Consider the following 26,770-nt stretch of genomic DNA (forward strand, 5'->3'; position numbering starts at 1 on the left):
AGCAAACTATTCTGTTGGCCATAAAATAAACCTCAATAAACTTAAAAAGGATTGAAATTATATTAAAAAAAAAAATATGCTCTCCAAAAATAATGAAATGAAAATAGAAGGCAATAACAGAAGAAAATTTGGGGAATTCACAATTATGTAGAAATTAAACAACTCACTCCTAAATAACCTATGAATCAGGGAAGAAATTACATGGGAAACCAGAAAGTACTTTCGAATGAGTGAAAATGAAACACAGTATATCAAAAACATATGGGATGCAGATAAAGAAGTGTTTAGAGCGAAATATGTAGGCTATGCATGTCTATATTAAAAAGGAAGAAAGATCTCAAGTCAATAACCTACTCTTCTATCATAACAAACTAAAAAGAAGAGCAAACTAAACCCATAGCAAGTAGAGGGAAGAAACAAAGATTAGAGCAGAAATAAATGAAACTGAGAACAGAAAAACAACAGAGAGAAAAATTATTGAAACCAAAGTTGGCCTCTTTGAAAAGATCAACAAAATTGACAAATCTTTGGCTAGACTGACCAAGAAAAAAAGACAGAAGACTCAGATTACTAAAATGAGGAATGAAAGAGGGGGCATCACTACTGATGTTACAGAAATAAAAAAGGATTATAAGGGAACACTGGGAACAACTGTGTGCCAACAAAGGTTAACTTAGGTGAGATGGACAAATCTTTCGAAAGGCATAAACTACTAAAACTGACTCAAGAAGAAATAGACAATCTGAATAGACCTATAGGACGTAAAGAGATTAAATTAGTAAATTAAAACCTTTCCATAGAAAAATGCCCAATCCCAGATAGCTTCAGGGGTGAATTCTACTAAACATTGAATTTACAAACTTTTACAACAAGTGGGAAAAGAGAGAACACTTCCCAACTCATTCTACAAGATCAGTATTACCCTGATACTAAAACCAGATAAAGACATCTAAAGACAGGAAAACTACAGACCAATATCCCTTATGAACAAAAATGCAAAAATCCTCAACAACTAGCAAACCAAATCCAGGAGTATGTAAAAAGTGGGACATATCCTAGGAAAGCAAGGTTCATTCAACATAACCAAAATTAATCAATGTAATATACCAATTTAATAAAATAAAGGCCCCAAATCACATATTCATCTCAATAGCCACAGAGAAAGCATTGAAAAAACCTAATGCTTTTTCATGATAAAAACACTCAACAAATTAGGAATAGGGAACTTTCTCAATCTGAAAAATGACATCACTGAAAAACCACAGCTAACATTGTGCTAACACATTTCATACGAAAGTATTTTATATGTTGAAATGAAAAAATTTTAGATATATTGGGTTAAATGAAATATTAAAATTTATTTTACCTATTTTTAATGTGACTGCTAGAACATTTTAAATTATACTCATGGCTCACATTTGTGGAATACATTGTATTTCTGTTGGACAGCAAAGTCCTGGACCCAGGGCCTCCAGGTCCTGGCAGCTTTAGGTCCTATTCCCTGCCCCGTAGAACTGGACGACTGTGGGCTGGGGGCAGAGCGTGGGGATTGATGGACTGCGGTGGAGAAGTGGGCAGAGGAAGATGAAGGAATTGAATGCAGTCTTTCTGTGAGGGCAGTTGTTTTGTTTTATTCCCAACTATTTCTTCAGTGCCTAGAATAGTGCCTAAACTGGTAGCAGAAAATTGGTAATATAAAAAAGATTCAATAAGAGGGTGGGGTTTATTATTACATGGTTGTTTATTCAGCACCTGATATTGGCTGTGTCCTCCTGTGGATACACAGAATCTAGCCAATGAGAAGGCAGTTTAGTGAGGACAGACTTGGTATTTGATCATCGTTAACCATGAGCTGAGTGTACAAGATGCTATATGGGACAAAGAGGAAATGGAGAGTGGTAGCTGCCTTTGACAAAGGAGTTTGTTGTTGCCTGGCTTTTTGATTGTGCAAGGCAAAATGTTTGCCTAATAATTTTTTTTTCATATTTAGGGAAAATATATTTAAAGTCTGCACTTTATGTAAAATCATCTGATTTCTAAATATTGGCACCTAATTAAAATTATTTTTAAAGTGTGCATATCAAACAAAACCCTTTTGGGTTGGGCCCAGGAGCCAGCTAAAGATTTAGCTGGTGAAGAGAATGCATAATTCCTTTGTTTCCTTAGCCATCAAAGCAAAGAATTTAACCTATGCTAGGCAAGGAAGCCTTCCCAGACTTGCTCGTCTATGTTATATCTTCTTTCACAAGGTTTCATTTTCTGTGTATTTCTTCTTTGTAGCAGTTGTTACATTTGCAGTCTGTTTGTGCCTGTGACTGCTTGATTTACTATCTGTCTCCTCCACAGAATGTCCATAAGCTCCCAATGGGTAGGGGCTGGGTCTATTTTTGCTAATCAAACTGTCAATGAATGAATGAAGTGGGCAGGGGAGGCTAAGTTTGAAATGCATTCCATGGTTAAAGAGAGACAAAACAATTTGAATTTAGCATCTCACTTGGAATTCTGTGTGGAAATGTTCAGTCCAAGAGCAAGTTGTTTTTACAACACAATGTGAGAAAAGATGACTTTTTTCCCCTACTGAATAGACATTTCAGCATTATCTACACTAATATATCTCAAAGCATATTTCAGAGAACACTGGCATTTGCAGCAGAACACATTAATGTCAGTATTTATTTGTCCTTAGTAATTCCAACGTTCTTATAGTTTGACATTTTAGGCTATAGCTAATCCTCTGGACTTAACTGCCCTTCCTGGGAAAAATGGAAACACTGCTTCCCTTGTATAGTTATTAAAAATATATTTTTAAGACTTTTGGTATTTGTAAACTTTAATTATTTTAAGCTCTGGAGGAATGGGAAAGCTGAAGGAGAACTGGCAAGGATCGCTAGAACCAAAATTTTCTATTGAAAAAAAGGAAACAAGAAATCAATAATAATTCACCAGGTTAAAGTTGAAAGATTTACTGTAGTGCTGAAATAAAATAAAGGGTGTCTTGCTGAAAAAGAGAGAGGTCACTTTTCTCTCTGCCATGAGACATAATGAAGATATGTGATGCTGGAAAAGTGAGACACAGCAGGGGGGAAAAGAGAGAAAACCACAACCTGCTTTAGTTTTGTGGAAAAGTTTTTAACAGTGCTAAACTTTATCCTTTACATTTTTATAAGTTGCAGAAAAGAAAGTCTTTTAAAAGATTCTTAAAATTGAATCTGTATGGTTCCATTTATATAACATTCTCAGAATGACAAAATTATAGAGATGGAGAACACATTAGTGGTTGTCAGGGGTTAGAGATGGTGCAGAAGGTTCTATCAGTTTTTGCTTTGCATCTTGAAGGTCTGTATTTGTGAGCCTAAGCATTTAGGATTATTTCCTCTTGATCCTTCCGTCATTATGAAATGACCTTCTTTATTGCTGGTAATAGTCTGTGTCTGTTATTAAGAGAGCCCTTTCATCTTTCTATTAATTTGTGTTAGCACAATAAGCGTGATATATCTTCTTCCTTCCTTTTGCTTTTAATCTACTTGTGTTTTTATATTTAAAGTGTGTTTCTTATAGGAACATGTAGTTTTGTCTTACTTCTTTGTGCAATCTGACAATTTCTGCCTGTGGACTGGGGTGTACAGACTATTTACATGGAATCTGATTATTGGTGTGGTTCGGTTCGAGTCTGCCATGTTGCTGTTTATTTTCTGTTTGTCTCATCTGTTCTTTGTACTTTTTTATGCCCTTTCTACCTTCTTTTTGATTATTTTTTATGATTCGATTTCATCTCCTGTGTTGTCTTATTAGTGACCGCAATTTTGTTTTGTAGTTTTAGTCGCTGCTTTAGGGTTTATTGTACAGATACGTTGATTACGTCGACCTTCAAGTGTTGTTCCACCACTTCACATAGAGCATAAGAAACTTACAATACTGTGCTTTCATGTCTCCGCTCCCGGCCTTTATGCTATTGTTGCCATACATATGTTATAAACCTTGCGCTAAACTGTTGTTAATTTTGTTTAGTCAATGATCTTTAAAAAAAACCCTTATTTATTTACCCCTGCAGTCACCATTATAAGTGTTCCTCATTGCTTTCTTTACATTTATATTTTCATCTGCCTATCACATTCCTTCTGCCACAAGCACTTCCTTTAATCTTCATTGTAGTGTGGGTCTGTTAGCGATTATTTATTTCAGTTCTTGTATGTCTGAAAAAGTCTATTTATCACTTTCATTTTTCAAGGATATTTTCTCTGGGTTCATCATATTTTCTTTTAGTACTTTAATGTTGTCTTCTGGCTTACATTGTTTCTGATAAGAAATTTACTGTCATTTTTAGCTTTGTTCCTCTGTATATAATGTCTTTTTTTCTCTGTTAGCTTTTCAGATTCTCTCTTTATTACTGGTTTTGAACTATTGATTCTGATGTATAGTTTTTTCCTATTTCTTGTGCTTTGGGTTTATTGAACTTCTTGGATGTGTGGGATTATGTTTTTCATCGAATTTGAAAATGTTCAGCCATACTTTCTTCAAATATTTTTTCTGTTCTCCATGTCCTCTGTTTCAGGAACTCCAATTAAGTATATATTATTAGGTTGCTTGAAGTTGTCCCACAGTTTACTGATACTCGTTTTTTACTTTTATTTCTATTTCTCTGTGTTTTCATTTTAGATAGTTTCTACTGCTATGTCTTCAAGTTCATTAATCTTCTGCCATTAATCCCATCTGGTGTATTTTTCATTTCAATTTGGGTCTTTTTAAAAAATCTTCTTCTTTGGGCTGGCCTGGTGGCATAGTGGTTAAGTCTGTGCATTCCGCTTTAGCAGCCCAGGGTTCGTGGCTTTGGATCCCAGGTACAGACCTACACACTGCTCACCAAACGGTGCCATGGCGGCGTCCCATATACAAAATAGAGGAAGATTGGCACAGATGTTAGCTCAGGGACAATCTTCCTGACACACACACACAAAATCTTGTGTGTCTCCACTTAATTTTTTTTGCATGAGGAATACTGTTTTTAATGACCTTGATTGTTCATTCTAACATCTGTGTCTAATATCAATCCCCTTCTCTCGATAATTGATTTCTTTAATTTTTTCATTATGGGCCATATTTTTCAGCTTCTTTGAATGCCTAGTAATATTTGATTAGATGCCAGACATTTTATAAGTGTGCCAGACATTTACCTTTTTGGCTGATGAATATTTTTGTATTCCTATAAATAATCTTGAGCTTCAATCTGGGACACAGTGAAGATACTTGGAAACAGTATGATCCTTTTAGGTCTTGCTTTTAAAGTTAGTTTGGTGGGACCAGAGCAGCATTTAGTCTAGATTTATTTATTCCCTGCTACTCAGGCAGGACCCTTTTGAGTACGCTACCCAATGCCCTCTGAATTATGAGGTTTTCCAGTGTGTCTGGGAACAGGCCCAATTCAGGGCCCTGAATGAATGTGAGCTACTATTCTGGCTAATCTGTTCAGATGGTTTTCCTCCTAGCCCTCAGGGAGTGTCATCATGTGGATGCATTGATGAGTACTCTGTTGCATATTCAAGTTATACCCTTTGCAGATCCTTAGGATTTTCTTTCTTTCTAGCTCTCTCCTTTCCCGTATGCTGACCTGTGAACTCTAGCCATGGTGTCTCCAGAACTCTCAGCTTCATCTCTTCAACTCAGGGAGTCTGCCAGTCTTCACCTAGGTTCTTGGTTCTGCACTGTGACCTGGAAACTCTCTCAAGGCAGTAAGCTGGGGTATTCATAGGGCTCACCTCAGCTCTTTCCCCTCTCTCAGGGATCACTGTCCTGTATGGCTCAGTGTCCAGTGTCGTGAGAATAGTTGTTTCACATATCTTGTTGTTTTGTTTTTTTTAATTGTCTCAGGTGGGAGGTTAAATTGGGTTCCTGTTACTCCATTTGGTTGCAAGTGGAAATCTCAAAATTAGGGGTTTTTTTCTTTGAGGAAGATGAACCCTGAGCTAGCATCCACTGCCAATCCTCCTCTTTTTGCTGAGGAAGATTGGCCCTGAGCTAACATCCATGCCCATCTTCCTCTACCTTATAAGTGGGACGCCTACCACAGCATGGCTTGACAAGCAGTGTGTAAGTCCATGCCTGGGATCCGAACTGGCGAACCCTGGGCTGCTGAAGCAGAGCAGACAAACTTAACCACTATGCCACTGGGCCTGCCTCAAAATTAGGGTTTTTTTCTTTATATATTTAATGTCACTATTATTTTAAGAAGAAAGTTGTATTTTAACCGTTCCTTCCCTCAGAGTTGTCTGATTTGCTCTTTGGTAGGTTGTTGCTCTGTCCATTTCTTCATCTTATCAAAGCCCCTTTGTTCCTTTTGGAGAGAGAGTCCTCAAGAGAGTTCTGTGAATGTGCCACTCAAAATTTGTGGAGGGTGTTCTAAATAAAATTGTCATGGTCTTTATGTTTTGATCTATATGATTAAAACGTTAACGGTGAAATATGGTAGAGGAAACATAATGAGGGGACTTACCTCACTAGATATTAAAATGTATTTTAAAGCTATAATCAAAATATTGAGGTACTAATGCTCATAAAGACACAGATTAATGGACCAATATGGAACATCCATAGACAGACTTATAAATATATTTTAAACATTTAGCATAAAGGAATATTTCAATGATGGGTTGGTACAACTGTAGATGGTGTTGGTACAACTGGACAACTCATTGAAAACAAATTAAAGTTGGATCTCCTCCCCGTTTCTCATACTCAGATATATTCCAGCTAGGTTAAAGATACAATATGAAGGTGTTAGGAGAAAATATAGGCAATTCACACAATCTTGAGGAAAAGAAGACTTTTCTAAGTATCATACAAAGGGTACAACCATAATGGAAAATATGGATATAATTACACAAAGATTTTACATCTTCTGCATGGCAAAAAAAATCGTTAAAAACAGAGTTGATATCCTTACTGTATAAAGATTCCTCATAAAGTAGTAAAATAAAGATGAAAACCCCACTGGAAAAACTGGCAGAGGACACGATTAGGTAATCACAATTAGGGGCAAAAACTATAAATGTCCAGTTAATTTTTATTTTAAAATGTTCCATTTCATAAAAATAGTAATACTAGTAATAATAACTATCATTTATTCTGTGTTTCTGTTTGTCTGAGTATTAAAAACTTCCAACAGATGAGCTAATTTAATCCTTTAAAAGGCAAGTATATATGTTACGATCATCATTTTATAAATGCGACAACTGAGATAGGACATGAAGAACCTTGTCCAAGGCGACAAAGCTGTCACATGGTTGAGCCAAGGTTATATATAACCCAGGCCATCTGCCTTAGAGTCCTGCTCCCCATCACTCAAAGAAATAAATTAAAACTACCTAAAATTCCACTGCACCCTACGGAGAAATTGATAATTTGCTCAACTCCACACAGCTTGTAAGCAATAGAATTGAGTTAAAAATTTTAGAAAGAAAAATCATATAAATAGAAGAAAGAAAAACACAGTCAAGTAACTAAGGTGAGCAACAAAGCAAATGTCTTTTAATTTTACAAACTCATCATTTCTTTTCAGAATATTTAAAAGATGCTTCAAAGAAGATGAAAAGTGGGCTTATGTTTATAAAATTGGTTAATCCATGTTCAGGTAAGTTTCCCCCGCTTCCCTCCCCTCCTCCCCCCCCCCATGATGGTTACTTGAACATTTTTTTAAACGTTGTGACTGAAAAGGGTACATACTTAATTGCCTTTGTGTGTTTCTTCTTCCTGAATAGCTTTTAAAGGTAAGACGGTGTTGCAGGGTGACAGAAGCAAGAAAATGACATGACTAGTCTTCTCAGATAATTCACTTGACCTAAACATTTTTTATTTCTTATAATTTTCATCCATAGAACTGTTCATTCATCAGAAATGCTGGCAAAACAAAAAAAAGTAGTATGTTTGATTTCTCTCTGAAAACAGACTAATTTTCTTTGGCTCTTAAGCCAACTTTTCTTAGAGTAGTTATCCGACATTAGCCTCCATTTATATTCATTTTATGTTATAAAGCAAAATAAACAACCAGAGTTAAAAAAAAAAAGAGTGAGAGAAAGTTTTTCTTGACGTGCCAAGATTTTGAGTAGTTTCATTTTTAGCTGTACTTTCCTTATTTGGTTCTGACCAAAAAGTACTATATTTTTTCCCTGTCAAAGGGTAATTTTCTTTTTGTATTTAACTCGTATATTGAAGAGATACATATTTTATCAGAAATGACTTTATTTTAATTTTATAGTCAGTCTATTTTCTGTTTTGTTTTCTAATTTTTAGGCAAAAATATTAAAATATACTATAAATATATAGTAATATTGATGATACTATTTATCTCTATGTGGAATTGTTTTTCCATTAATTTATTTTACAAGATTTATAAGGTTATTATTAATTTTATAGGTTTTTGAGTGGACATCTGATACTTAGCAAATTAGAGCATTCTCCTGGTGACTGTATTACTGAATAGTAAAGCGAGGGAAAGGCAATAGGTAGTGTTATTGTTGTTGGAAAGACATATAAGTAAAAGCAACAAGAGAGGAAAACATTCCTGGCTTCCTCCAGTTTTCCTTTCTTTGAAATGAAATTGAATATAGTTGGTAAGCTTGATTATTTGGAACTCCTAATTATGCGTAAGACTAAGTTGAGGTGAAATAGCTTTTCAAGAGAAGGTTTAGGTAGCAGTAAATATTTTAAAGCGTTTAACAAAAGTAGAGGTACAAAAAAGTCAGCCTTCTTGTAAAATTTCTGTTTTATCTGAATGTTCACAGATAACAGAGGAATAAATGTTTGTATCTGTTACATTGACTATAGAAAAATAAAGGCTAATATTTGCTGAGCACTTGATATATGCCAAGTACTGTTTTAGGAACTTTATGTGTATTTGGTCTCTTTAATCCTTATAAAAACCCTGTGAGGTAGGTTCCGTATTGCTCCCATTTTACAGTTATGGAAACAGAGGCACGGAAAGGTTTACGTAACTGCCCCACAGGCACGTGCCCAGCATGGAAAGAGATTCAAACTCAGGGGCACTGATTACACTATGTTTAGAAAAAAATGTCAGCATTGAAGGGCCCTTGCGTTTCTCACTTAGAGCTGGCCTTCGGGGTCTGCGGGCTCAGTTCCTATCTTGGGCCCCACGTGTGGGGAGCCACACACTGCCCAGGGGACAGGGGCCCACATGCCAGCTCAGTTCCTCTGGCTGAACCATTAGGTTTGGGTAGTTTAAGAATGCGTTTTCCCCCCTGATCTGAGGGAGGGTTCCGTGAGAGGCTTTACAGCGGTTAGGATAAACGATTTGCTCTTTTTTATTTATTGGTTTAAGTTTAGTGAGGATTATAGAGCTGGAAAACAAGCATCTGTATATAATAGCTATAAGCTTTCCTTGGGGTCAGTTTGTATAGAATGTATCTATGTATGTTTGTGTTCATATTAGGAACATTCCTCAGAACTATTGGATAGTCTTGATTTTTGTGTGTGTGTGAGAAAACTTACAAATAAAAAACAGATTTGTCTTAACAGGGGAAGGAGCCATTTACTTGTTCAATATATGTCTGCAGCAGCTGTTTGAAATAAAAGTTTTCAAGGAAAAACACCATTCTTGGTTTATAAATCAATCGGTTCAATCAGGTAAGTGACTAGTGTATATGTCTTCATCAGTTAAGCGCGTGCTCTAGCTTTTCCGTCCTTCATGCATGGGCGCACGGGTCTGTCTACCCGGCTGGGACTTTAGTCCATGGGTTTTTCTCCCTTGGTATCACAGAAGGGTTTAATCAAGGAGAAAAGAAAGATAAATTTGAGCAAATTTAGATCAATACCATAGCTATATGTCTTAGATAGTGGGAAATTTTTAACTAACACTCTGATTTGTCTCCTAAAACACTGACACATCCTTAGAAGTTAGGTGACCTTTGTGCCATGGAGTGCACATCGTGTTGACTGGAAACTCTTTGCTCTTCTGTTAGCCACATTTGAGGATTTTAAAGTTTTTAACATCTGATATCCTTGAAAATGAATACTGATATAGCTTTTAAAAGAGAATAGAACTAAGTTTTTTTTAATGCTCTGTTATATAAATTACTACTGCCAGTACCCGCCCCCCCCCAACACACACACACACACACACCCAACACCAAAATTCTATTTCTTTTAATATTCCTGTATTTTGGAGGCAGTGTTGACTCAAAAGTGAAAAGGGTACCTCATGTCTTTCTGACGGATCTGGAAGGGAGTCATAGGATAGCTGAGGCATTCTAACTTCCCTCTGCCTATTCTCTCATTGTTTCCAGAGAGTGCTTTCTATTTCTTCTATGCCCTCTACTTTCTGTTGACTACGCTAAGGTAGAAAGGCCACTTTGCCTTTCTTCTAAGACATTCCAGAAGGGTTTATTGCTGGTGATAAATGTCATGTACATATGTGCATGAGAAGAATTGAAATGATTTTCAGTTGCTGAAATGCAGTGGTAGTCTATGTATAGCCTGGCAGGTGGAAAGCATATATTCCCTTTTATTGTTGCTGCTATGCTTGTTCATTTGGCAATATATGAGAGTTCTAACTTCTCATGTCATACGCTTGCAATTTGGTTTAGCTGGATAGACACAGTTATATCCAGATGAAACTGGAAAATATTGGAAGGCACTGATTGATCATTTCTTCTGAACTGTCTGAATTGGTATCTGCTTTCTTTTTAAATTGACCTTATTTTTTAGAGTTATTTTAGGTTCACAGCAAAGGTACCTGCTTTTTTCATTATTGTCTTCTTTTTAAACTTAACCTTGAAGAAAGAGCTGTTTTTAAAAATAGCCACTAGGTTATTGTTTTCAGACCTAGAAACCTCTTCCTAATTTCTGAATATAATGGATGCCTCATATAAAATGAGCTTAGAGCTTCTGATAGGTTGTTTTCATAAACTTCTCTTCTCCTTTTTAAAAAATAATCAACTAATATCATAATATGAAATTACTTCCTTAAATTTTTGTGACTTTCCATGAAATGGATTCATATATACAATTTAGGGTGAGAATTTCTTGGCTGTATAGGTAGGTTGCCCTGTTAGAGAATAAAAGTAAGTACGTGAGTTTCCTGAAACCAAAATAACAAGTACTGAGATAAAGGAATTGTTTATTCTTCCATTTGATGCAATACCTCTTCTGGTTCACTTCCATGGAAAAAGGAGTCTGGGGTGCTTGGAGGGGAGTTGATAGAGGAAAGAAGAGTGGGGACTGGATAGGCTAGTTGTTTAATTTGCCTTTTTTCCTATCCTGGAGAGCATCATTAATCTTACTGCAGAGTTTTCAGTTTCTTATGCTCAGTCTTGTTAGACTCATGCCCTCTTGCCTTTTTCTTTGAGGTAGGGACATGGGGTAGAGTCTGGAGTGAGTAACAACCTTCTGATCTTTGAGTCATTGGCAGTTCAGAGCTATGAGCCCACAGACCGTAGAAGGAGCTATGTACAGAGAGAATAATATTGCTTTCCCTTGGCTTTGTCTTCAAAAGCACAGGAAATTACATTTTACTGTGGCTTTATCGATAGATTTATACAAGTTTGTCTGGTTCACATTCTCTCTATAGTCCCCCCAACCCCTGCTTTCTTTGGGGTGGGGGGGCTCTGTTAAAAATGATTTCTAAAGAAGAAATAGAAAGTTAAAGATCAATTTCAGTATCTTGGCTCTCCTCTCCACACAGGGATTTGAAGCTCTTTGGAGTAAAATCTCATGGACCACATTCTGCCTTTTGAGAGAATCACATAGAATCTTGGGCCTGTGTAAGAAGAGCTTCTGAATTTGGAATTTCACATATATTTTTCAATGAACGCTTTCCACGTTGGGATTAAGATGAAATAACTAAGTTATCTTTCCCAGACGTTGAATTCCCTTTGTTCTCTTTTTAATCTATAGGGGGTCTTCTCCACTTTGCCACACCGATGGACCCTCTATTTCTGCTTCTCCACTACCTTATAAAGGCTGACAAAGAGGTGAGTTTCCCAGGTTGGGATAGTAGCAAGGAAACAGAATAGATTGGTTTTTACTTGATCTCCTCTCTCTCCTTGTAATGATCCAAATGTAGATTCCCCACAATTCAGATTTAATCTGGTGGGTGTAGATCACGTGTATCACGTGTGCTGTGTGGATTAGAGCGTTGAGCGCAGACCTGAGAACCAGCGGCTGATCTTGGGTGAGCTGACCCAGGACCTCTGAGAACTGCCCAAGGCTCCCTGCTCTGCGTCCTACTTGTTTGACAAAACCTGCCAATGAAAATGTTATCATGAAGTACTCATTAGCTTTGAAATACAATAGAAATGTTAAGAAATTGACCTCAGGCCTGAAGAGAAGAAAGACTTTTCTTTCATTTTCTTCTTTGTGAGAGACTGTGACACAGGTAAACTGGGGCTTGTCTGGTTAAAGATCATTAATGAGGAAGCTCTAGTTGAGACTAAGAAATCTCAGATGGATAAAATTTGCCTTTTTAATATAAAGACAGAGTTTATTAGTAGTAATAGTTTCAGCCAAAGGTTCTGAAACATTTCGGTCTCAGGATACAGTTGCAGTCCTGAAAATTAAGGATCCCAAAGAGCTTTTTGTCCCTGTGGGCTTTATCTATCAATATTTAATATATTAGAAATTAAAAGTGAGAAATTTAAAAATAATTTTATTAATTTACTTAAAAATAATAAACCCAGTACATGTTAACATAAATAACACATTTTCACTTAAACAAATGACAAAATTCAATGAAGAGTATGGCATTGTTTTACATTTTTGCAAATCTCTTTGGTGTCTAGCTTAATAGAAGAAAACTGGATTCTCATATCTGAGTCTGCATTTATTTTCTCTTTCAGATATTCTGTTTGCATATATTGTTTTGGTGGAAGAATATGCAGCCTTACACAGATATGTAGTCAGAAAAGGGGGGAATAGTGTAATAGCTTTTTCAGACAATTGTGGATATTCTTCTCTGATATTACTTCAAAAATCAAAAACAGGTAGTTTCTTAAAAATTAATTGCAGTGTGGAATCTGAAACCCTGTTAATGAACTTTACATGTTCTGTTACATTAAAATCTAGTGGTCTATCTTGCACTGAGAATGGGTCTCTTACCCATGTGTGACTTTGTAATATCATGCATCGGTCCTTTGGAAAATACTGTTTCACTGAATTATGCAGCTCTTCCAAATGTTGACACATCTCATTACACACACACACACACACACACACACTCATATTTGTTCATATCACCACCAATCTCATCAGAGAATTCTTTAAGTATCGGTAAGCTGTCATAGTGGCAGATACAGATTTTTTACAATTCTAATTTTTGCTTGACTGTTCAAATTTTAACATTGGCTACAAGTATTTTATCATTGGCTACGGGTACTGTCAATCTTGCCCTTGAAGTGGCAGGTTCACTTCATTTGTGTTGTGCAAAATACCTAAGTTTAAATAATCATAGTTCACAGTGTTTTTTTCAAGTAAAAATGGTATCCATGATAAGAGCAGCTAGTTCAGCTCACAACTGGCTCACACCAGTGCTTTTCCGTGAGATGATCGCTGTGCCTTGGTGGGTAGCAGACATGCTTTCGTGACACCTTACTTTCATCACACAGAGTATTTAAAAGACTTGCACTCAAGGGTCAAGATTTAAATAAAAGTAATTGCTTTTACTCCTTGACCAGGGACATCTTTAAGTGAAACTGGCTTTTTTTAACTGCTAGTACGTGGCCGTGGCGGTGAGGAACACAGTGGCCTCTAGGACAGTCACCGCCACCCTGACTGATGCTGAGGAGCCCACAGCTTTACCCACCTTTGGGTTTGAATCATCAGTGCAAATGTCAACACAGTGAAAATGCAAATGGCGTCTTAGCATTATTATGGAAATAGTTTTGAGCTTGTGGACCCCCTCAAAGCATACTGGGCACTCCCAGGGATCCACCAACCACAGTTTGAAAACGTTTGAATTAACAACTCTAAGGAATAAGTGTTATTTAAACTGCTCAGGAGAATCTATTGTTTGCTACTCTCAATTTTGCGTGTAGTTTAAGTGCTTCTGAGTTCATCTTAGACCTAATTTCCAAACTGCCCTTTTGTGAGTATATCAATTTAATTTGCTGTAGATACTGAAAGTAATAAAACTGACTTAAAATGTTAATTCATGATTTCTCTGGATACAGCTTAGCTTCTTTTATTTTCCTCCTTTTCTAAATCCTCTGTCCTTTAATGTGGATTAGCAAAGTTTTATTCCTTAGTTTAATCATATTTCCCCTTATCTGGAAGCTGCCGTGGTAGCCAATATAATTAGGGCATACAAGCATGAGGCTAGTAAGCTGTGTGTCTCTAAGGAACAGAAATGGCTCTAGTCACCACCGGGAAGGCCCTGGCAATATACAGGGAGGAAGCTGAAACTTCACTTGGCTCCCATTTGTTTTCTAGGATACATTAACAGAGAGAAAGCCACCAACCAGCTAGTACCTGCACTGATGAACTTTTAAAGCCTCTCTGCCCACTTTTTGGTAGTGTTTCCCTTTTTCCCATTAAGACCATGACTCTGGTGGATTAACCCCCACCCTGGCCTTCTGGGAGTCTCTGGGGGTGCTGTGGCTGATTCAGGTTGACAGATGCAGATTGAAGCAGAAATCCTGTTCAAGTTGGTGGTTAGCTTTCATTGTAAACCATCTTTCTCTTCTCAAATACTAGAACTGTCCCTTTAAGTAACTCATGAGATGTTTAGTATTTCCTTCCCTACGTTTTAGATGTGATATTTTCCCATTTAGTTAAAAAATATATTGGTACACACTTTTGAAATGTTGGCCTATGGTTTTTAATCATAAGATTTATTTTAACATCAGTGAAAATAATTCCTCTTTCTAGCTATCCCAACTGTTATTAACTTTATATTCAAAACTAGTTCTTTGGGGCTGGTCCAGTGGTGCAGCAGTTAAGTGTGCATGTTCCACTTCGGTGGTGCAGGGTTCTCTGGTTCGGGTCCCGGGTGCAGACATGGCACCACTCAGCAAGCCATGCTGTGGTAGGCGTCCCACATATAAAGTAGAGGAAGATGGGCACGGATGTGAGCTCAGGGCCAGTCTTCCTCAGCAAAAAGAGGAGGATTGGCAGCAGTTAGCTCAGGGCTAATCTTCCTCAAAAAAAAACCAAAAAAAACCTTAGTTCTTTATTGCATTTCCTTTTTATGTATATATGGTGAAGAAAACAAGAATGAAATAGTTAATTATGAAATTATTATATTATGTCATGACTGTGTGGTAGTCCATTATATATAAGTAGAATATTGTTTTAAAATAGTTAAATATTTAAAATATTAGTTGATCTTGGAAGAATTTAAAGTAGAAATCTAAAATCAATAAGACTGAGGAAATCTGTGAATTACTCTTACTATATTATGGAAAAAAAAGAACACTTATTTATTTTAAATTGGCAATCTGTCTTTTTTTTTTGAGATTGGCACCTGAGCTAACAACTGTTGCAAATCTTTGTTATTTTTTTTTAATTCTTCTCCCTAAAGCCACACCCCCACCCCCTGGTACATAGTTGTATATTCTAGTTGTGACTGCCTCTGGCTGTGTTATGTGGGACGCCGCCTCAGCATGGCCTGATGAGCGGTGCCATGTCTGCGCCCAGGATCCGAACCGGTGAAACTCTGGGCCGCCGAAGCAGAGCATGCAAAACTAACTGCTTGGCCGTGGGGCCGGGTCCAAGAACATTTAAATTGAGGCATTTCTTGCCACTTGTTAACCTAACAGAAAGTATGACAAGCTTTCACAGGTGTTACTGAATGAATGATAAGACTTCACCCTTAAAAACAGAGGAAGCTGCATTCGCAGGAAGAAAACTGATCAAACACAGCAAACAAAGTTGTCACTAAAACAGAAAAGTAGAGTGAGCTAGAAGTGGGACATGGGCAACCATATATCTTTTATAAAGTCTGGTATCCCCAAGGCAGGGGACTAATAATTTAGACAGTCTTCACCCCTCCATGCTACCAGTAAAACTAAGAAAAACTAAACCCAGTTGAGAAGAAGAATATTCTGAATTCTCATGTTCTGCACTCTGACCCATTGGCCATCAGGCCTTACAGACTTGTCTGGCTGAGCCTGATTCAATATGTCTGCAGTTGTACTTATCCCTCTAGCTACCTTTTCTTTTATTATCGCCTGTGTTTAGAAGCATTGCCAGACAGCTCTGACAGGTGTAAATTCACTTTGGGTGTTTTTCTTTTTGTTGCGGTGCCTCTTTGAGTACTCCTGGAGTGAGGATGAGGAGGAGAGATGTTTGCTCTGGGGTTGATCTGGGCTGATTCCTGGGCGATGGTCAAGACTCCTGCTCTGTGACCTCAGCTGGTTCTTCCTCAAATTGAATTGGTTGGACCAGCCCTAGGCAATCTCTACCATCTTTGCAAGTTTCCATAGCTTCTAGCGCTTTCCAGAATTTTGCTCCCCTGTTTCATCCAATGACTGTACCCTTGAGGTAGGTGGTGTGCTGGTTGGAACCCCAGTGCTTTCAAGAGCTTCCTGAAGGGAGCTGAGAGTCAGTTCTGGAGCCTGCTCCAGTTTAGGAATTCCTTAGGTGAAACAAGTGGCTTTGAACTAAGTTTGCAGGACCAGCCATGAGGTAATATGTCTTTTTTTTTTAATGTGTGAGTTTGTAGACTGGAATCCTTGCTTTCTAATTGACTAAAGTCTTTTTTCAGGGAAAGTTTCAGCCCCTAGATCAAGTTGTGGTGGATGACAAGTTTCCAAATTGCATCTTGTTACTGAAACTTCCTGAACTTGAGAAGTTACTTCGACACGTGACGGAGGAAAGAGGTATAGTATATGGCCTTTGAAATCAGGCTTATGCTGCTAGAAAGGCTGGCCTTTGTCTGAGAAGGTAGCTACTTGAAGGCCCGCTGGATGTAATACTTATTCTACGTTGGTCATAGGGGAAGCTGTCATTCGGATTTGCTTCCGCTTGTCAATAGGAGTCCTCTGTCACATTGTATTGTTAAGTCTTAGAAACTCCAGCCAGTGAAATACGGTGGCCTGTCTCCTGCAGGGCCCGGAATCACGAGCCTTGAGCTGTAGTCTCAGTTCTTCTTTGAGCTAGTCTGTGTCTTTAGGTAAGTCACTTAACTGCTTTTTCTGCCTCAGATTTCTCATTTGTAAAATTACGTAGAACCTTTATTGATTCAAGAAGCATTTATTGAGCACCTACTAAGAAGCATATGTTGAGCAGTAGTGCTAGGTCTGGGGATACTTAAACAGTCATGCAGCGCATAATGACATTTCGGTCAGTAACGGCCTGCATATACAACAGTGGTCCCAAAAGATTAGTACCAGATAGCCTAGGTGTGTAGGAGGCTATACCATCTGGGTTTGCGTAAGTACACTCTATAATATTCGCACAACAACGAAATTGCCTAACGACACATTTCTCAGAAAGTATCTCTGTCATTGAGCGACACATGACTATAAATAAGACTATCCTTTCCCTAACCAACCTTCAAATCTGATGAGGGCAAATGACAAGTAGGGCAATGACAGTAGGGAGTAATGGAAGTGAACTCTGGTTTTTTGGGGATGCACAGGACAGGTTTATAAGCTGGCCTGGGTTGGGTAGGGAGTGTGGGTAGGTGGGTATTGTGCTGCTTTTCTCGGGGAAATGACCTCTTAGTGGAGTCCTGAAGGATAAGTCAGAGTAGCAGCGTAACAGAGGCACGGAGGTAAGGAAAAGTTTGTTATGTTTAGGAAGTTGCAAGGAGTTCACTGTAGCCAGGGGACAGCATGCCAGGGATGCATTTAGGTTAGTAAGGAAGAAATGGGTGGGAATGCTGGGCAAGGGTTCAGTGGTGAAGGGCCTTATATGTATCTGGGCTTTACCAAATGGTAGTGGAGTGTCAGCCAAGTTTTAAGCAGGGCAGTGCTATAGTGTGGGGAATATATTGGAGAAGCTAAGGCCAGGTCCATGGAGGCTGCTGCAGTTGTCCAGGCAGGAGATGATGGTAGCCTGAGCTTAAGAGATGGAACTAGAAGGAAGTAGCATTGTAGAGGTAGAAGCAGCTACGTTTGGTGATTCGATGGTGGTCAAGAAGAAGGAAGAGTCAAGATGACTTGTGGATTTGTGTCTCGACCTACAGAATGTGTAGCCATGGCATCCTGGAGAGAGAGAACGTGGGTGAGAGGAGCTGGCTGGGATAATGAAGAGATGAGTTTTAGATAATATTCATTCAAATTTTGAGAGGAGGAAGTGAGGCTGTGTGTGACTGCTTTGACAGGTTAGAACTGCTATACAAACTTAGCATCAGTGCCTCAAAAACTCACGCAAGTAGTTTCAGGGTTAATATGGAAACATAGTGTGGGAACCAAAACAACAGGCTGATAAGTTGTGGTTGTTTGGGGTCATAAACAGTTTGGCCAACTATGACAGTTCTTCTGGGACCAAGAAAGTGGTGATTCTAAGAAGTGTAAACTTACAGTGGGAAAGGGTAAAACCTCTTTGATTGCATTTCACATTTGAGGGGTCTAATAAATTCACACTTGGCCAGACTTAGAGCTCCATTTTGGATCTGAGGAATGTGTGGCGCCAAGGTTTTATCAAAGCAGCCCAGTTAAAGCCATTCCCTGATACTGAGCTTGGCAGGAGCAGTAATCTTTTTGTGGGTGACAAATGAGGTAGCCATAACCATTTCTGAAAGCTAAAGTAATGAGGAATAAATGCAAGTCATTTTAATTTTACCAAGTTAACGTAAATTGAAAATGCAATGAACTCATTATCCAAAATTCTTACGATAACTGTATGAGAACGGTTATCTTAAACCAAAACCAAGAAACCCAGATTCAGAAACGGTATTAATGCATTAGCACTTGTTAGCTTACAACCTGTGTTTCAAAACAAGAGCTTCCCTCTCTCCTTCCTGACTTCTGCACACTGGACCCCTGACTGTTTCTTGAATTATTATCTGAACACCTATCCTGATCTCTTTCACTTCTCAACATCGCCTAACTTTGGGGAGTTTTACTATAATAGAAAGTGCGTGCCCTATCCTTATCTTGTCTGACCGGCTCTAAATAACCAGTTGTAAACTCAAAATACTGGTATTTCCCTTTGGATCTTTATGGAAAAAGGCATCAATCTCAGTATGCTGTTTTTGTATACAGAACTGACGTAAAGAAAAATATTTCACATATTTGTGTTCTAGTCAAGAGGTGAAGCAAGTAATGTGGAATTGCTTGTGTGTATTTTGATGAAGGGCTTTTTGTAAGATTGAGGCATGAGCGATCTTACTGTTTTTTTCTTGTTTTTAAAATTTTGGGGGCTTTTTAATACAATTTTTTTTTTTTTAAGTTTGGCACCTGAGCTAACAGCTGTTACCAATCTTCTTTTTTTTTTTTACTTTCTTTTTCTCCCCGAAGCCCCCCGGTACCTAGTTGTACATTTTTAGTTGTGGGTCCTTCTAGTTGTGGCATGTGGGACACCGCCTCAGCATGGCCTGATGAGCGGTGCCATGAGTGGTGCCATGTCCGCATCCAGGATTCGAACCGGTGAAACCCTGGGCCGCTGAAGCGGAGCACGCAAACTTAACCACTCGGCCACGGGGCCGGCCCCTGGGTTTTTTTTTAAACCTTCATTATTTTAAGATTTACGGAATGTAGTTCATTGGGGGAAGAATTAGATTATGAAGGAAGTGCCGAGACTTCCAGAGAACTGCCTACATCTTTGACGATGTGAAATTTAATCTGAATTACTTTATGTTTTGCCTTACTGTCATTAAAAAAGAAAAAAAGAAAAATTTGAGGCCTAGAGTTTTTAGAAACCTGGTGTATATAAAGGTTGACAATATATCTGCTTTAAAAATGAAAATAGATGGGCAGGTGAAGCAATTTGTTTTTAGTTAAAAAATTTAAAGATGCAGAAAAACTCAGAGAAAAAAACTACAAATATTATTTGTACCTAATCCCAATAATCAACCAGTGTTAATGTTTTGTTATATTTTCTTCAGATCTCTTCTGGGGAAAGAATTTATTTAAGAATTTCCTGGTAATCTGATCTCACGATCTCATGGCCTGCAAGGAAAATTAAAAATGTATTTGCTATATGGTTTTGAACAAATCATTCAAACTTTTCGGCGTCCTCCATCTGTAAGATGAAGAGTTTGAAGAGTTGAGAGTATTCCCCGTATTCTGTCATACATTATAATTTGTACTCTGCACAGTTGTTCTAAATCATAAAATAAAGCTTTCATTCTTTTAGCTTTATAGTATTGAGCTTTCTGAATGACCATCATATGAACATTAAGTATTGCAGTTACTAGTATCTAGTGTCTACCACAAAGAGATGCGTCAGGAATTAAATGAGATAATATAAATAAATCAATGCACAGAGAGTGCAGGGTAGATAGAAAATGTTCAATAAGTGTTAGTACAATTAACCCTCCTGAATTAGAAATGTTTAATTCTTTGCTGGTGTTTAAGTTCTAGGTGCATATTAAGTGACCAATACACATTTGTTTGATGGTCTGTTGATTCATATATAGTCAGTGGTTTAAGTAGGAGAATGGAGATAATCAAATAGTAAAAATGTCTACCATATATTGAGAAAGTATTGTTTACCATCTCTATGCTTGTTTCACATATATTGCTGAATCTTTGCAATAATTCCCTTTCATTATTATTATAACCTGCATTTTTACAGATGAGGAAATTGAGGCTCAAAGAGTTCACGTAAGTTGACTAGTATCATAGCACCAGAAGTGGTAGAAACAGGATTTGAACTCGTGTCTGTGTGACAGCAACTCTTTCCCCTCTTTCTTACAACTGTGTTAACACTTCCAAAATACTCAATTAGAGTTTTTAGGTGTTGTTCCATGTGAAAACAGAAATAATTTTTTTTTACATCTTATATGTCTCCTCTTAATAATTCCCCTTTATGAGGCAAAAAGAGAGCGATAGGAAAGGAGACAGAGAGAAATTTGATAGCTTAAGGAAAAGACACTTCTCAGCTTGGCAGTGAGCTTGCTGTTCTCAGGCACCATGTTACCCTCTTTAGTAACTGCCTTGGGTACTGGCTGCTTATTTGAATTTGGATTATTGTCCATTTATAAGTTAGTGTTTGCTTCCATTCTCTGTATTTGATTGCTAGGATTTATTTATTTATTTTTATTTTTTGTGAAGAAGATTGGCCCTGAGCTAACATCTGTTGCCAATCTTCCTCTATTTTATGTGGGATGCTACCACAGTGTGGCTTGAGGAGTGGTGCTAGGTCTATGCCTGGGATCTGAACCTGTGAACTCCAGGGCAGCTGAAGTGGAGCTTGTGAACTTAACCACTAAGCCACTGGGCCACCAGGCTGGCCCCAATCACTAGGATTTTTAAATAAGAAAGAGGACTGCTAAGGAGTGGTCAGGTAATATCCATGACAGGAAGCAAAGATAAGGAAGAAAGCTGATGTTTTTTAACTTCCAGCCTCTCCACAGGCACTGTGCAGAGTAAAGCCTAAAATATTCAAATTCCCCAGCCAGCTATTTTGATATCAGACTCCAGATGCTGTCTCAAAAGTCTGTGGCATTAAAGATCAGGTTCAGCCTGCTAGGTTTATGAGAACCTTCCCCTCTTGCTTTCTCCCTGCCGAATAAACCCGACCATGCTTGTTTGTATCCTGAATGATGATGGCAGTGACCTCACTTAGCACTGCCCGTTTTATTAGTGAAGGAAACGATGTGTCTCTGCTAGTTCTGGGGCTCAGCACATTTCTTGCCAAAGAAGCTCACATTCAGTGGAGAGATGACGGGGGAAAGGACTAACAGAGGGTTATAAACCTGATCTTGAATATAACACTCTGTTTCATATTGCAAGCAAAAACTGCACCGCACTGTCCGATGTGATTAACAGGAAGAGCCAGGAAAACTTACCTGATTAAAATACCCCAAGTACAGTTGCCAAGTTTCTATCCCCAGGAGGCAGGAAAAAAAAGAGACCATATGAGTTTCTCAGTTGTAGAAAACATTGAGAAGGTAGATGTGAAAATGTGCTCTAGGCAGTTTGTTCAACAATACATCAGGGAAATTCCAGTTTGTGAACCGATTACCCAATTGCTGAACATGTTATTTAATTGTAGACTTACTTTTATTCCATCTTTATTTTGTAAATCCAATCTTTCCAGATGTTTGAGACCAGTTTTATAGGCACCAGACACATTAGGGAAAGAAACCTTTCCAGCATACATACATATTATCTAACTCACTAACTCTCACAAATATTAAATTTAGGACACAAACGAACATGTTATGGTACTTTTCATAATTGTGGATAATCTATGGGCCTCGTGAATATTCTAAACCTCCTTGTTTATCAAAATTTTTAAATTTCAAAATTAAGCAGTAGTTTATGTACTTGGCCCTTGTGTAGCATTCTGGGATATTGAAGAAGGATGTTTCTTAGTGGCTATCTTGTCCATGGAGTGTTTAATTAAAAATATGTTTATAATTAAAAAACTTCCTAGGAAAAAACCCTCCAGGTCCAGCTGACTTCACTGGTGAATTCTACCATACTTTAAGGGAGAAATACTGATTCCTACTCAAACTCTTTCAGAAATTAGATGAAGGAGGAATATTTCCCAACTAATTTTATGAAACCAGAATTGCCCCAATACCAAAATCAAAACTATTACGAAAAGAAAACTAGGCCAATATCCATTATGATGATAGACTGAAAAATCCTTAACAAAATGTTAGCAAATAAAATATATGAAAAAGATAATAGATTGAAACCTGGGGTTGGGTTTATCACAGGAACGCAAAGTTGGTTCAACGTTAGAAAATCCATCAATAGAGTTCATCATATTTACACACGACAGAAGGAAAACTGTATGATCTTCTCAATAGATATAGAAAAAGGATTTGACAAAATTTAATCATAATATAAATTCTCAACAAATTAGAAATAGAAGGGAGTTTCCTCAATCTGGTAAAGGGCATCTATGACAAACCTAAGCTAACATCACACTTCGTTCTAAAAGACTAAACACACTTTTCTTCTAAGATTTAGTATAAGATGAGGATGTCTGCTCTCACTACTTCTATTCACAGTTGTAGTAGAAGTCCTGGCAGGTTCGATGAGACGAGAAAAAGAGATAAAAGATGTATAGATTTGAAAGTAAATGGTGAAACAGTCTTTATTCATAAACAATATGGTCATGTGTGTGAAAGCCCAAAGGAGACTATTAAAAAAAAGTCACTAGAGGGGCCGGCCCCGTGGCCGAGTGGTTAAGTTCGCGCGCTCCGCTGCAGGCAGCCCAGTGTTTCGTTGGTTCGAATCCTGGGCGGGGACATGGCACTGCTCATCAAACCACGCTGAGGCAGCGTCCCACATGCCACAACTAGAAGGACCCACAACAAAGAATATACAACTATGTACCGGGGGGCTCTGAGGAGAAAAAGGAAAAAAATAAAATCTTAAAAAGAAAAAAGTCACTGGAACTAATAAGCAAGGTCTCAGGACACAAGATCACTATACAAAAATTAATTGCTGAGAGAAATTCAAGAAGAGTTAAATACATAGAGAGAGATATACCATATATACCATGTTCATGAATTGGAAGACTCAATATTATTAAGATGTTCATTGTCTCCAAATTGGTCTATGGATTTAGTATAATGCTTAGCAGCCTTCTTCCTTTTTTTTTTCGGTAGAAACTGATAAGCTGATTCTAGAATTTATAAGACTGTACAAAGGACCTACAATGGCTAAAACAATTTTGAAAAAGAAGAACAAATTGGAGAACTTACACAACCTGATTTCAAGTCTTACTATAAAGCTACAATAATCAAGAAAGTATACTATTGGCATAAGGATAAATATATAGATAAATGGAACAGAACAGAGAATCCAGAAGTGGACTCACACTTTTATAGTCAAGTGATTTTTTTCAGTGGTGTCAAGATTATTCAGTGGGAGAAAGGATGGTGTTTTCAACGAATGACCTGGAAAAATTGGATATCCATATGAAGAACATATGACCCTTACCTCACAGTCATACAGAAAAATTAACTCAAGATGGATCACTAACTTAAATGCAAAAATGAAAACTAATTGAACTTCTAGAGAAAAACAGGAGAAAATCTTTGTAACCTTGGGGATAGGCAAAGATTTCTTAGGACACAAAACCCACTAACTGTAAAAAGAAAATTATAAATTACACTTCATCAAAATTAACATCTTCTGTTTTTTGAAGGACACCATTATGAAAAAACAAGATAAGCCACAGTTGGAAGAAAGTGTTTACATGGCATATATCTGATAAAAGATATGTATCTCAAATAGATAAAGAATTCATTTAACATAATAACAGGATGATATACAGCCCAGTAAAAAGTCAGCAAAAGATTTGAACAGACACTTCACAAAAGAAGGTTTAAAAATAGCCCATAGGCACACGAAAAGATGTTCAGTATCCATTAGTCGCCAGGGAACTGTAAATTAAAACCACAAGGAAATATCATTAATATCCACCAGAATGGCTAAAATAAAAAAAGAGACAATGCTAACAAGTTGTGGAACAACTAGAACTCACTTACCTGGCTCGTGAAAGCATAAAATGGTATAACCGCTTGAAAATGTCTTACAACTCTGTAATTCTACTCCTAGATATTTACTCAAGACTTATGACAACATACGACCATGCAAACACTTGTGCAAGAGTGTTCTGAGCAGCCTTTTGTTTTCATAGCAACTTTTTCAAAATAGCCAAAAGCTGGAAACAACCTAAATGTCCTTCAGTAGGTGAATGGGTAAACAAAATGAGGGATATCCATACACAGGACACTACTCCGTAATACAAAGAAAGGAACTATTGCTAGCTGCAACAAAATGGATGACTCTCACAGTCAAGTAGGATTCCATTTCTGTGAGGTTCTAGAATACAGGAAAAATGAAGCTCCCATGATAGCAGATGCGTTTACCTGAAGTTTGGTGGGTGTGAGAGAACTGACCACAGAAGGGCTCAAGGGAAGTTTTTGGTGTGATGGTTACATGGCTGTATTACACATTTGTCCATGTCCTCAAACCGTGCACTCAAAATGAGTGTGTTAATCACAGGAACAGCAGCCCTAAATGAAGTCGATTTTTTTAAAGAAATGAAGCAGTTGCTGATCCAGCACAAGAAGCTAAGCCTCCTCATTTCTGGCACAGTATTTCTTCCTTTTTCTTTCTTTTGCTTTTTCCTTCCACACCGTCTCTCCACAAGATAACGTTGGCTCCTTTCCTCTCCACACTTCCCTCTCCCATGAAATCCAGTGATGGAATGTGGGAAGCAGGGCAACAGTGAGTGATGGCTCTGAGACTCCAGCCTGGGTGACCAGGAGGATGGTTTGGGAGGAAGATGAACAGTGTGGCTTTAGACACAGAGCCTGAGCTCAGGGCTTTGGGATTCCAGGTTGGGTTTGTTTAGTCTTGTTGAGACAGGATGAACTCACCCCAGGACAAAGGTACAGTTGGCCTTGGAGCAGGAGGAAGCTGAGCTGGGAAAGAATCAATTCCTTATGTGCCTGGTGTCGTGCTGTCAGATTGGTTTGGATCATCTCATTAGTAGGTGACTTCCCAAGGAGACATCATGTGCTGGGTGTGCAGGAGCCCCAGCAGTACCGCTGAGAGCCTGCGGTCTCCGCTTCTTCTGAAAGAGCATTTTCAAGAGGGAAAGGAGTGGCCTACAAGGGGTTCAGGGAGTGGGAGAGAGGGAGGAGAAGCACAGCAGACTGTAGAACATTCTTTCAGGAAATTCAGAGGGAGAAGCAAGAGAGAAGTGAGTAGCCAAGTCAAAGTAGGATTTCTGAGGAGAAGCCTGAGCACTGAGCTTCTCTGGAGATTCTCAGGCAATGAACAGAACTAAACCCCGTTTACCAGCATACGTTTAGTGAGTGATTGCTGTATGCTCTCTTAGAATTCCCCTTCCTGTATGTGGGGGTGGGACATGGTCTCCAGGGAATTCACGTGCAGTCTCATCTGCCTTGCTTCTCCAGCAGCCTGTTTGCCTAGGCTGTCCTAGCTCCAGGATAGTAGACATTGCGCCTTGGAATTCCCAAACTTCTGACAACGCCCTTTGCAACAATCCCTCCTTTTTACTATTCTAATAACATCTTCTGAGAAGATGGGTGCAAAGGCCCAGCCCGACTCTCTCCTGCCTCCTCTTGCCCACAGTGTTGACACCCACAGGCTGAAATGGGGAGGATACGTACAGGAGCTAAGGCCAGGGACTGCCGGCCTCCCTCCCTACAAACTATATATAATGAAACCCGAGCAGTTTAACAGACTGCGGAGAAAGATCCCTGAATAAGCAGTTTCCGGTTCGCGCCACGATTACGATCGAGAGGAAGAGGAAACGTCATTCTTTACGACTCTAGGATGGCTCCCGGAGTCACAGGCGGCGAGTATGCAGCTGGCCTTAGGATTTCCGGTGGACACAAAGATAACTCCTGCCCGGAGGCGGGGGCTCAGAGTGGAAGTGCTGCTTCCGCTGGTTGCGCAGAAAGCAAGAAACCCCATGAATGAAGTGTGACCGAGGAAATAAGGGTTTAATGACGTAGTATGTAAAGCTGGTGGATTGTGCGGGGAGGAAGTATAATTTATAAGAGCTGAAACTTTTATCCCCATAAAGGGCCAGACTGAGCCTGCCATAAATCTGAATTCCCCTGAAATAGCTATGGTTATATTGATAACACGTTAAAAGATAGATGTATCTTTTCTTCTTTCTCCACTAATCCTAGCAGGACGGTACTGAGTAGTTA

General features: G+C 38.3%; 1 protein-coding gene across 6 annotated transcripts in view; it reads left to right on the forward strand.

The window, feature by feature from the left end:
- Nucleotides 1–26,770, forward strand: part of RNASEH2B (ribonuclease H2 subunit B) — a 65,005-nt gene that overhangs the window by 13,417 nt on the left and 24,818 nt on the right. For 5 of the 6 annotated variants that reach the window (XM_046665043.1, XM_046665039.1, XM_046665041.1 and 2 more), the window contains 4 exons: nucleotides 7,553–7,624; nucleotides 9,526–9,633; nucleotides 11,902–11,978; nucleotides 16,706–16,820. In XM_046665043.1, the coding sequence (XP_046520999.1) occupies nucleotides 7,553–7,624; nucleotides 9,526–9,633; nucleotides 11,902–11,978; nucleotides 16,706–16,820 (372 nt within the window). Of the gene's footprint in view, nucleotides 1–7,552; nucleotides 7,625–9,511; nucleotides 9,634–11,901; nucleotides 11,979–16,705; nucleotides 16,821–26,770 lie in introns of those variants that run through there. The other variant, XM_046665042.1, reaches the window with a different exon arrangement.

This window comes from Equus quagga, chromosome 6 (genome assembly GCF_021613505.1).
Source record: "Equus quagga isolate Etosha38 chromosome 6, UCLA_HA_Equagga_1.0, whole genome shotgun sequence".
Classification (NCBI taxonomy): Eukaryota; Metazoa; Chordata; class Mammalia; order Perissodactyla; family Equidae; genus Equus; species Equus quagga.